This window comes from Onychomys torridus, chromosome 4 (assembly GCF_903995425.1).
Source record: "Onychomys torridus chromosome 4, mOncTor1.1, whole genome shotgun sequence".
NCBI classification, from domain to species: domain Eukaryota; kingdom Metazoa; phylum Chordata; class Mammalia; order Rodentia; family Cricetidae; genus Onychomys; species Onychomys torridus.
In genome coordinates this window covers 42,384,543-42,397,091 of record NC_050446.1, presented here as the reverse complement: position 1 = coordinate 42,397,091, position 12,549 = coordinate 42,384,543, and the positions used below count along the sequence as shown (strand labels likewise).

General features: G+C 39.7%; 1 protein-coding gene across 7 annotated transcripts in view; it reads left to right on the top strand.

Moving 5' to 3' along the window:
• Scn3a (sodium voltage-gated channel alpha subunit 3) overlaps positions 1 to 12,549 on the top strand; it is a 112,951-nt gene that overhangs the window by 19,807 nt on the left and 80,595 nt on the right. For all 7 annotated transcript variants that reach the window (XM_036185567.1, XM_036185572.1, XM_036185569.1 and 4 more), the window contains exons 2-3: positions 972 to 1,165; positions 10,709 to 11,022. In XM_036185567.1, coding sequence (XP_036041460.1) covers positions 10,759 to 11,022 — 264 coding nt within the window. In that variant the 5' untranslated portion in view covers positions 972 to 1,165; positions 10,709 to 10,758. The remainder of the gene's footprint in view (positions 1 to 971; positions 1,166 to 10,708; positions 11,023 to 12,549) is intronic.

The following is a 12,549-nucleotide window of genomic DNA, read 5'->3' as shown; positions in this document are numbered from 1 at the left end:
ACAGCTGTATTGTGAGGTGAACAGCTGGATTGATGAGGTAAACACATGACATTACACCCCCAGAGACTGGGAAAGCTACACTGTAAGAGGCTGGAGAGGAAGGCACAGGCCAGGCCACAAGGCGTTTTCAATCCTGACTGAAATGACTTTCAGTCACCAAAAGGCACTGACAGGGTTTAATAATGTTCTGTGTCTGGTGACAGGACAGAACAGAAGATTGGTGACTTTGGAGAGAGTTCATCTGGAGACAGAAATTTTAATAGATGTTATGAAATTTTAAAACAAGGGTTTAATTTTTGCCAGAAAATGGAAAATGAGGATTTCTTGATTTTGTGAACCATTGTGTATGCAAATTGAAGTACATATTGTTTTAAATATGTCTGTCTTTAGACTAGCTTCCCTTGTCCTGTGACATCATGTTTATTGACTTAACCTGTGACAAGCCATTGACAGTAGAGAGTGACATCAGATAGTTTAGGTTACTGTAGTGCTGTGGTGTAGCATGCCTGTCTAACATTTACTTTTAGAAGCCATTGAATGAGGTCTGTCTTATCTTAATGAGTCAGTTAAGCAACTTTTCATACTGCGAGGAAAAGTAAGATAAGCTAGAAATGGAATTAGAATCTCTTAGCCAAGGGGAAGACGTAGAAGGAGCAAAGGGACAAGGAAGTAGCAGGTCTGACAGATGCCTCCATGTGCCAGCATGTCCTAGAAAGACTGAATGAACCAGAGCAGCTGGAGAAAAGAGTCCCACCCTTGTCCAGGGTTCCTGGCAGCGGTTCCTGGCCCTACTCACGACGCTGGGCATGTTGTTTAACAGGATCAAAGGGCCAGCTTTGCAGCAAGCTGCTTTTCTGATCAAAAGCCACAGGTAAACCAAGTCCTGGAACCAGGACCCAGAGCCAGAGCACCAGCACATGGTGAGTGGCCAGCACACCCAGTTAACGTCACTCTGTTCTTTCTTCACACAGATTATGGAGCAAGAAAGCTGAAGTCAAGCTCACCAGAGTTAGTCAGCGATGACTTATCTGTCAAGGATTCGTGGAGGAGTGACTTACCGGGGACAAAACACAGAATCCCTTCTAGGGATATTGTAAGAACAAATGAGCTAATTCCCAGAAGGGGCCTGGAGCTTTTCCAAACAGAGATGCTGTGATTCTCAAAGGTACCTAGCCTACTCCTTTAGAATAATTTCGTGTTTGTGAAAAGCAAACTGAAATTTCTATTGCTAACCAGGACAGCTGTACTCAGACGTAAAGAAGGCAGAAAGGTGCGCTCCCTCCCCACCCCCCATTAGTGCGCTTCTCCAAATAGATAAACAAATGGATGAGGCCTGGCAGGGATGGCCTTGGGGCATGGAATGACGCCAAAAGCCAGAAAGAGAAATTAACCCCAGCTCTATTTCTTTTTCTTTTAAGAGGGACATTTGTTTTGTGTATTTTATAAATTGCCTGGGATTGTGTTTACTTTAAACTTTATTATATTTATTTGGTAATTAGACCCATAGCTCACCTGTTTCTACCGGATAGAGGACATTCAAACGTGCGCTGGCTTCTGGACTGGCTAAGGTTTTGATCTGACCAGCAAGCACTTGTTTATTTGGTGTATCAGCAGCCACTAACTAGGAAAGCTGTCTGAACCGATTGGAGTCAGGAGGGATGTTTATTGGACCTAACAAGCAGTGCAGAGGTTCTTCGGGTCCGAGGGCTGAGCCGTCCGTCAAGAGCCCAAGGGGAAACATGTCTCTGGGATCGGCCACACTCACTGTGTCAGCTCTGCCCTCAGAGTGGCAGCCGCTGTGGTTGGAAGATGCCTGAACGCGTGCTATGGATACTCCTCTGATGGAAAAAAAAAAAAAAAAAAGGTGCAAGACAGAGACTCTGCCTTTCCCTCACTCCTTTCCTAACCAGCATAAGCTCTAACAGACCCCCCCCCCCACAAACCTTCCTGGCATGGCATTGGCCAGAATGGGGTCACATATCACTTCCTTAAGCACTGATTGCAAAAGAGCTTTGAGGAGGTATCCAGGGTGGAGTGCACACTGGGACTCACAGAAAACCCACTTCAGTTTGCAAACATTCAGCAAGAAATGTCAAGAGCTATTAAAGCCGGTAACAGTGATTCCTGTATAACAAGGTTGGCTTAATTGTTGTCATTAGTTGGCTCTTGTCTCCTCAGCTTATGAGTGATCAGATGAGGACAAAGTCACAGCAAACATCAGCCTCTGAGCTAATTATTATGTCCTAGATGATCGTTCCAAAGACAGAGTTGGACCTGGGCTTTCTTCCTCTGACAAGTTTTTCCCCCATGATATGAGTCCATGGAAGAAAAAGACAATAATAAATCCACTTGTTAAACAGGAAATAAATAAATAGTATCACATGTGGACAACCACACATTTATCATTAGACAGTGATGAGCATTAGTAAAAGAAAGTCGGGATCGCTTTTGTACTTGACAATGGTGTGGTATCCTTGCCATGGAATTACTTTCTTGATGAATTTATTCAGGCTGATAGAGGTGCCAGCATCCTTGATTAGACACTGAAAGACACATGACCTAGAGGAGCAATCCTAGGGCTATAATTTGATTTTAGACAGCTCAGAAGTCCCCTGAATATATGTGAACATGTTGTTTAGAAATGTGGGCATTTTTTATCATGTGTCTATTACATATGTGTCTAATGTTTATCGTCGATGCTTATATAAGTGTTTCCTACTTACCCAAGTAGAGTTAAAGTTTCAGTCTCTTAGGTGAAGCCGATCTATTTCCAATGAAGCTTCCACACATAGCAATCCCTGAGTGAGATGACTGACAACCTACTTTCATGTCGCAAATATGAGTTAGGAATCTGGTCATTCCATAGTCTTAGAAATATGGCTTTTTGTCTGAACTGTCCAGATTTGAATATTGGTTGTTCAGCTTACTAACTTTGAAATTTAGACAAGCTATATAGCTGACATGAACGTACATTTATTGATCTGTAAATTAAGAATAAAAATAATATTAATAGGTCAAGACTGTAATCAGCATGATAAATTTGCAATATGACTAAATAAGTTCACACGCATAAATTACTTGAGTATCAAATATAGAAATCACTTAACAGAGTTTGGTTATTATCACTTAATCTCAAAGCCATCTGGCTAGGAAGTCATCACAGCCAGGTATTATTTCAAAGCTCTTTAGAAATGTGGAATGCAGTATGTAACTCCACCTTGTGGATATCTAGTCGTTATTGATACAGTGTGTCAAATGCTCAATGTATATACTCAATAAAACATTATGTTGGTTTTTTTTTTTTATAGTACTAACAGATAGAGTGCTAACTAACTTACTCCAGTACGTATAGGGACAGCCATTAGTTCTAAGAGAAAGTTCTGTTGGAAAGAAGAAGTGTAGCTGGGCAGTGGTGGCGCACGCCTTTAATCCCAGCACTCGGGAGACAGAGCCAGGTGGATCTCTGTGAGTTCAAGGCCAGCATGGTCTACAGAGCGAGATCCAGGACAGGCACTGAAACTACTCAGAGAAACACTGTCTCGAAAAAAACAAACAAAAAAAAAAAACAAAAAAAAAGGAGGAGGAGGAGGAGGAGGAGGAGGAGGAGGAGGAGAAGAAGAAGAAGAAGAAGAAGAAGAAGAAGAAGAAGAAGAAGAAGAAGAAGAAGAAGAAGAGGAAGAGTAGGTATTATCCAGTGGTCAAACATTTGCTTAACCTGTCTATTACCTATGAGCTCCAGATTCAATCCCCAGCAGACAGGCAGGCACGTGCTCACACACAATCACACACAGAAGTGTATGCTCACATACATGCATGCACTCGCATACACACACAAATACACATGCAGGCACACACACATAGAAGCAAAACCTCTTCTTCAGGTTGAGGAGGATGTAGTTTGGGTAGAGTGTTGCCTAGGACGTATAAGGATGGGGTAAATCCTCAGTACCACAAAAATAAAGATTTCTTTATCAGTGGATATTTAATTGGTTCATCTTATCTTTTAGATAAGATATTTCCTTTGGCAAGAGGCTCAGACTTTCCCAGTAACTCATTCATCATCAAGTACATGAAAATACATTGTGAATTTTTCTTGAAGGGGGGAAATAATTTGAGTTATGGGACATAGAGCAATTTTCCATCCTTGAAGATGGTAAATTTACAGCTGTCTGACATAGCAGACCAGAACTAATCGATTTTGTCTGTAGCATGCATCATTGTAAAAAAAAAAAAAAAAAGACACACACAGAGAGAGAGAGAGAGAGAGAGAGAGAGAGAGAGAGAGAGAGAGAGAGAGAGAGAGACTCATGGAGATGCAGGGAAGGGTAGAGAGAGAGAGAGAAAGAGGGAGAGAGAGAGTGAGGAAGGGAGGGAGGGACAGAGGGAGAGAGGGTGGCCAATATTAACAGGTTATATAGCTAGCAACAAGATTTTCCAACTGTCCTGGAAAATTAGAAAAGATGAGGAGCCAAGGACCATATGACAAGTGGAGATGTGTGTTGTGCCTTGATAGTTGCACAGCATGTCCCTAATGTTTACTGTGTTATTTTTCTCAGATTCTGATTCATTATCAACTAGTACAGTTTAGGCCCATGGTATTGGTTGATCTCACAAACATTCATAAGCTTATAATAAAATCACAGCTCAGTGATATGGGAAAGAAAATCGAATGGTTCAAATTAATTTCTATATTTATTTATATACAACTTAGGCCTTTAAAATTCATTTGTAAAATAGCTGGATTCAATACAATATGACAACAATAATGAAAAAACTAATTCAACAAAAAATAGAATATGTAGAGGTTTTTTTTGTTGTTGTTTTTTGTTTTTTGTTTTGTTTTTGTTTTTTGTCTCAAAGCAATATGTGTGTTTGCCTGTGGACATTTCAGGAGATAATATTGGATCCATTTCTTATTTTTTCTTGAGGTGAATATGTCAGCTAATTGCTGGATCCAATACACAGCCTCTAATTAACATCTTGGAAGTTTCTCTTCTGGTGTTTAGGTAATCGCTCTGACCTCATTGCCTGATACCCTCTATGTCCTCTCCTTCAAGACTGGCAGTCATGTGAAATCTGCTTTTTCATCTTTTCACGTTGCTCTTAAATGATGTCATAAGAGTTCTCTGCCCCTGAATCGACATTTTCTCAGCTCAGACACCTTTTCTGCATCTCAGACACGTATTTTAATTACATACCAGATGTCCCCAGGCACCTCAAACTCAGTAGGTGCTGAACAGGATTTATTATCTTGCCTTACAAACATCTTGTGTTGCTCTACTGGCTTCCTATCAGCTGGGGCTTACTCCAGAGACCAGGGAGTGAAATGCAGCTCACAAGCTTTGTTCTTTGCCTCAGATCAGCCATAAAAGCTCACTGGTTTTCAGTGTCCTATAATTGTGCCTTGAATAGACACTTTGGCTATGGGTTTTCTTGCCACCTGAGTGGCTTACTCTCTCTGTGAGCCTCTGTACTCATCCTGTAGGTGGATTTTCATATGTAGATGTCACATTAAAGCTTAGGAAGTATGCACTATCCTGGCTGCAATTCCCTTTATTACAGAGTGAGGGGTTGTGGAGACTAGAAAGGATGACAATCTGTTCTAATATAACAGAGCAGCCGGAGTCCATTTACCATCTACCATCGCTAAATCCTTGCCTGCTCGCATAGGGCTGCAGTTAGACCTTCTTCTTCCCGCTTCACTAACTGCTTCCTGCTGGAGAACTACTGCCAATGACATGTCTTTAAGACCCTTTGTGGGGAAGACTGTGAAGTCTATGCTATTTTCATCATGGCATCAAGGTCCCATTTGCCTCTGTCATGGTTTATCATTTGCACTGATGATACAATACTTCAGTGGCTGCTTCAGCAGGCATGGAGGAAATGACATTGACCTGTGCTGTTCATGGTGTTTCACTGCCACATACTGTCAGTAAGAAAGAAAAAAAAGTCAGATCATGTAAGAAACTTCCGGTAAAGTAGTAAATCTCAACCCCAAAGAAGCCACATTTTTAATGTTCTATATGATGAAATGGAAGAAATACCCAGTGTTTCTGCTGGACACTAAACCTACCTGGTTGTTTCTAGAAAGAGCCCAGGGCAATTATAGGAGTCAGGAGCCAAACTCATCTGCTCTGCTCTTTCTGTTTCTCCATGTCTGTGTCTGTGTCTGTCTGTCTGTCTGTCTCTGTCTCTCTGTTTCTCTGTCTCTCTCTCTCTCTCATATGTGTGTGTCATGGAACACCATTTTCATTTGAAAGGATAACTGGCAAACAATGATATTCTGACTTGGGTATTAGTCACATATCTTCTCAAAAACGAACAAAAGGAAAAATCCTGTCACTCAGAAAAGCAAATGACAACATTTGTTGTCAGTGTTGAACTGGAGCTCTCAAAGGGAACTGGAATTTTGGAAAGCTCTCACCTGCCACTGGGAGCATGACAACCCCCAGTGCATTATGGCTTTTCTGGTGTAATCATTGGCAACATTAAGGAATGTGCTTTGGGAATGTCACATGATGAATTTCATCAAAATTTGGGAGATTTGCCTAACAGAGTGCTGATATCCTCCAAACGATTCATTTATGAAGGCATAGAGACATGCATAATTCTGTAAAAATTACATTCCAAACACAAGATTGATCAAAAGTTTGTGGATACCATTTCTGACTCCAGTGTAATTAATTACCATTCATAGAACCTTGATATGATACCACAGAAAAATAATCACAGTTCCCTAGAAAGGAATAGAGAGTTCCCTAGAATTGTCTGGTTGTAGATATGCCACTAAAGGGATATGAAGGGCTCCTGAAACTCAGTCATAGAGAGACCATTGCTCTGAGGTCTCTCCCTGCCTGTCTATTCATAATACTGCCTCTGACTTGCTAATCTTCAAGTTGATTGTGTCCCTCAACCTCGGTGCTTATCTGAGCATGCTGTTCAAGACCCTTGGTGCACTACTACATCTTGCCTAACCTTACCGTTTGATCTCACATTAGTCTTTTATGCAGGTCAGTGTTAGTCTTAATGAGCTGCTGAGAGCTCTGACCAAACTCTCCATGCTGTTTTTGTCTTTGTCCACATGCATGCACACATACACCCATGCTTGGTGTCTCTTCTGATGCATCTTGCAGCCAACTCTTTCCAAACTGCCACCACACTACAATCAATCACCCATCAAATCCTGTTTAGCCTACAAAACCAGTCACTTCCTCAGGAAAATTTTATGAACCATATCTCTCCCTCCCTTGCCTAGTCAGTCAGAATAAATTGATCCAATTTATGAACGTCAGATAACCGGTTGTGTATGATTGTATTTTAATTATCTGTATTAACATCTGTTATCATCTGTATTGTGCACTGGTTTGCTATCTCCTCTAGGAAAGGGCCAGTTCATGGAAAGTTGCTGGTACACATTATTCCTGAGATAAATATTTCTTAAATGTGTGTCCAAGGGTTCCATATAGGTATCAAATTCTGTGATCCAGTTTTACAATAAGAAACACAGAATGACAATCTTTGTATTAACTGGCAGAGGTGTATATTTGATTTGCTCATATGTACCCACACACTGGTTCTTTGTTTTTTAATTAAGAGGGTCATCTCCTTAGATTTATTGTATCGTTTGTGCCCCTGAAAAGATAGTTCTGGAGACAACATGGTATATTAAATTGGATTATTTTTATAAGTAATAATGCACATGTATTCATTAATAATATATATTTCACATCAAGGCTTCAATAAGAATTAAAATTTAAATATCTGTTCTCATATGGATATAAATTTATGTAAGAATTCTGTATAATAAGCTCTCAATGAACTAGAAAGAAGTGGAAAAAATTTTAATGAGAACTAGAAGTCCATGGGAGTTTACTATACAGCAAAGTGGTAAGAGAAGATAGAGGATCCTAGGCTCACTGAATGTGGAAGCCAGTTCCAATATTGGCCACGCTCTAATTCCCCAAGTCAGGGAAAAGCTGAGAACAGGGACCGATATGTCTCAGGGCTCAGACGACTGTCTGAGAATTTCATAGATATTTGTACTTCATTTTGACCAGCAATCAAATTCTCCACTATGGCCCCTTGTAAGCCAATAAGAACATAATTGATTATTTTTATGTAAGTAAATGTTTATGATTTTTGTAGTAGCATCTTGCTCCATATCATTTTATACAAATCAGAATGAACCATGGAGATTATTGAGAGATTTCCACATTGGACATTTAAAACCTAACTTTATTTTTAAAACTGAAGACTTAGAAGCTTTCAATGAGATGAAATTAAATCAATGTATAGCTAGTAATTTTTTTTGACAGTGTATGGGCACATATACAATAAGGTTCTTTAAAAATATTTTTAAATTTATTCAGTGTGCGCACACAATACTCAACACACATGAAAACAAGGAACAACTTAGGGTAGTGGGTTCTCTCCTTCACCATGTGGGTTCTGGGAAATGAGTTCAGGTTGTCAGGCTCAGCAACAGGAGCATTATCCTCTGAAGGTTCTTAAGGTTCTTCCATAATGCTATGACTTTGGCAAGGCTAAGTGCCACAGACAGGATCTCTGAGGGTGACTCTACAGAGTCCCTAAATGCCCACCCCAGACTCAGCATTATTTTCTCTCTGTCAGTTCAGCATGATGCTCAAATAGAAAAGCAACTTTACCCCACCAGGAAGCATGCATATTTGCTCTTCTGTGGCCTTCCAAGTTTAGCAATTGAGATGATCCATAGGTACTGAGTTCATGACCAGAGATGTGCAACAGGTAGATTCTGATTCTCTGGGTATTAACAATAAGCAGGAAGCAGGGACTCCTTCTGTAGTTAGAAACACACAACCACCGGTGGTGGTGATGCATGCCTTTAATCCCAGTACTTGGGAGGCAGAAGCAAATGCATCTCTGTGAGTTCGAGATCATCCTGGTCTACAGAGTTCATTCCAGGACAGCCAATGCTATGCAGGGAGACCCAGGCTTGAATAATCAAGAAACGCACTACCTAGAATGGATTCAAATGGACCTACTGAAAGTGTTAGTTCGGTTTTGTGCTGCCTGCTATGAACAGCACAAAATAAAATGGTTACTTCATCTCTAAGTAAAATGGAACTGTTATCTCCCCTTCTAATCCATATGCAACTTGATCTGGAAAAATAAATCAATCAAAACAAACCAAAAACTCAGAGTCACAACACAGGTGCTTTACAAAATTAGTGAAAGAATGATTTGACATTTTGACAGGGCTCAGTATGATGGGGCAGTGTTATAAATACTGACTTAAAGTCCTCTCAGGTTGAAAACATTTCTTGCCACTGGAATGCATCAGGGGACTAGTAATTCCAGTACAAATTCAATAAAAACAAAGCAATATCACCTGTTCTCTTTAATAAGCAGTGCAGGTTTTCTCATTATCTGTGTGCTTAGTGTTTCCACACAGCAACGTGCCAAGCGTCAGAAGGTGTTTTAGGAGTGAACTGCCCCAAGACTAGAAGGGCTGGGAATGGAGGCAATGTCACAATGACTCCATAGCTGCAGATCCTTCTACAAGATGACTGGTGTGAACATCATATTTGATTGTTGTCAAAGTTTCTACTTTCCCTTTTGGAATTTAAAAATGAGATTTTGCGGACAATAAAAAAAAAACAAAAACGCAACTGTTACTTTTGTTTCCATGTCCATATGACTGGATTCCTGGATTTTTGACAGACTGACACAATTCCTGCAGAAGTATTTATTTTACCTCCCTTGAGAAATTGAGCCAGGTCCTTCCAAGCCTTTGCCTTCTCTCCACTCCTCTCCAGCATAGGGGAGGCATAAAGGGGTGGGTCATTGGGCCAGTCTACCCTCTTCAGTGAACTCTTAGCCAATGAGAGACTGCCTCAAAGGTGCATAGTGTTCCTGATGGTGACACCCAGATTGTCCTCTGGCATCTACACACAGGTATACAAGTGCATGCGTATTTGCATGTACGTGTGCATCCACACACATGTATACCTACACACAAATGAACAGGAGTACATATGCACACACATAAAGGAAGATATATATGTATCTTTAAAAGATAGATCTCTTTAGAAGCACTGGCTTTTATTATGCTGCTGCTGCTGCTGAGATGTTTTTCAGTGATTCAGTTAATGATGCTGACAAGTAGAATGTGGTTGGGTTAGACAATTTTTTTTCCTCTATCCTGTAATGCAATGAATCAGGCATGTATCACAATAACTGCATTGCAATAAACACTTATTTGGGAAGTTATTATATTGTGATGCAGGAAATGTGGTAAAAAAAAAAAATGTCCCCTTAAACAAATTGATTGACAAGCATTACTGCCATTGTTCTTTTAACAAAAGTGGACTATAATACATTTGGATTCAAGGCCTCAGAAAAGACCGTTTTTAATGTTTTATTATTTTAATCAACCAATACAACCTATATACTGTGTATAATTTGAGATATGCATACATTGCAAAATGGCTAAATTAAGCCAATCAGTGTGCAAAACGGGTTTTTGCTCTGTTTATGATATTTATTATTTTAAATCACTGAAACATATTTGAAATAACAGAAAATCATTTTGAACGCTATTTCTCAGTTAAAATTTATAGCTAATTACCAAAACAGCATAATATTGTTTTCCCCAAAGCCACAGGCTTTTCTTTCTTATTCCTTCTCTGCCTTTCCTAATATTCATGCATGGTTTCCATCCACTTAGGCAATTCTTATGCAAGAAGCTAAACGTAATTAAATGTGCAGGATGAAAAGATGGCCCAGACACTGCTGGTACCCCCAGGACCTGAGAGCTTCCGCCTTTTCACGCGAGAATCTCTTGCTGCTATCGAAAAGCGTGCTGCAGAAGAGAAAGCCAGGAAGCCTAAGAAAGAACAAGACATTGATGATGAGAGCAAACCAAAGCCAAACAGTGACTTGGAAGCTGGGAAGAACCTTCCATTTATCTATGGAGACATTCCTCCAGAGATGGTGTCGGAGCCCCTGGAGGACCTGGACCCCTACTATGTCAGTAAGAAAGTGAGTGCTGATTTTGCCTGGCCAAGGCGTTCTCAATTAGATGTGCAAAGTGGGGGCTTGTATATGTTAGAGAATTGTAATTTTCATCTGTGAAAGATTTTATGGTGCTCTTTTCTGCCACATATCTTAAAGCACAGTAAAGTAAACAAAGAAAATTCGTAAGAAGTTACGTTTCTGCTAAAGGGGAATAAGCATAAACAATTTCTACCATTTCACAGTATCAAGATAATGAGAAAACTTACAGTTGACAGCAAAGATAAATATCTGCTGTTGCTAACCCATTTAACTGCTTGATAGACAGCAACATTGTAGTTATAAGGGTGAAAGAGGGTGCATGTTATACTTATTTTTTAGTTCATTCTCAGCTGATGTTTCTTACAATCGTCTGTGTTCTAGAAGACAGTGATCTACTTGTCTCTCCCTGTAGACAGATAATTCACAGAGAAGCATGTTTACTGAGGCATACATTTTTAGTCTTTATCCTCTAACCTGGTGTGTGATTAGGAACTCCTACAGGCTTTGTTGAGATTGTGCTAGGCTAAACTCTAGAACCATCTACAAATAGTTAAAACAGTACCACAAAGGAAGAAATATCAAGATTAGAAGAGAAAATATTAATGATGATAAATAATAATAGCGACAATAATCCTCCCATAATTTAAAGGAACAGTAATGACTATGTTTCCTGATATTTAAAAGAACTGATAAGTTCTTCCAGAATTAGACAATTTCTATAGTTAAACCAACTTTGTGAAACTCATAGAGAATCTAAATAAAGGATACTGCTTTAATTCCTAAATGGATATTTTGGCACCTTTTAGCCACAATTTATAGCTTACCTTTATCCAAATAAAACAGTCACTGTAAAGAATAACATTATTTTGAGTTGATGATTTGTGGTTTGAGCAAGGAAACAGAATACCTTTACTCGTCAAAATAGAACTTTTAAAAAGCAATGGTTGTAGATGCTGCATCCTTTAAGTGGAATACAATTTGAGGTTATTAGTCTTGGTGATGGAGAGACGGCTCTGTGGTTAAGAGCACTTGCTGTTCTTACCGAGGGCTGCAGTTTGGTTCTCAGCACCCACGTAAGGTGGCTCAGGACTGTCTGCAATGTCAACTCCAGATCTGTTCCTCTCTCTGGAGTCTGTGAGCACTCTCACACACATGTACACACATATGCAATCACATACACATCTAAATAAAATCAATCTTTTAAAAGTTATGTCCTTTGAAAGTGAAGGCTTTAAATATATATTCTTATGCTTCCAAAATAAGTTTCAGTACTCTACTGCAGAGATAGTCAAGAAATATTTGAAATTTAGAAACTCTGTTTTTAATAAATTATTAACCTTAAGGGACTCCTCTCAGAAACTGGGAAAATAAACCTAAAATATACATTTGCAGCCGTATGTGTTGTTACATACTTAGAAGCCCAGAGCTTTGGAGACAGCCAGAAGGATCATGAGCTTGGGGCCAGCCTGAGCTAAAAGTACAGCCTGAGCTCCAAAACCCAAAGAATATGTT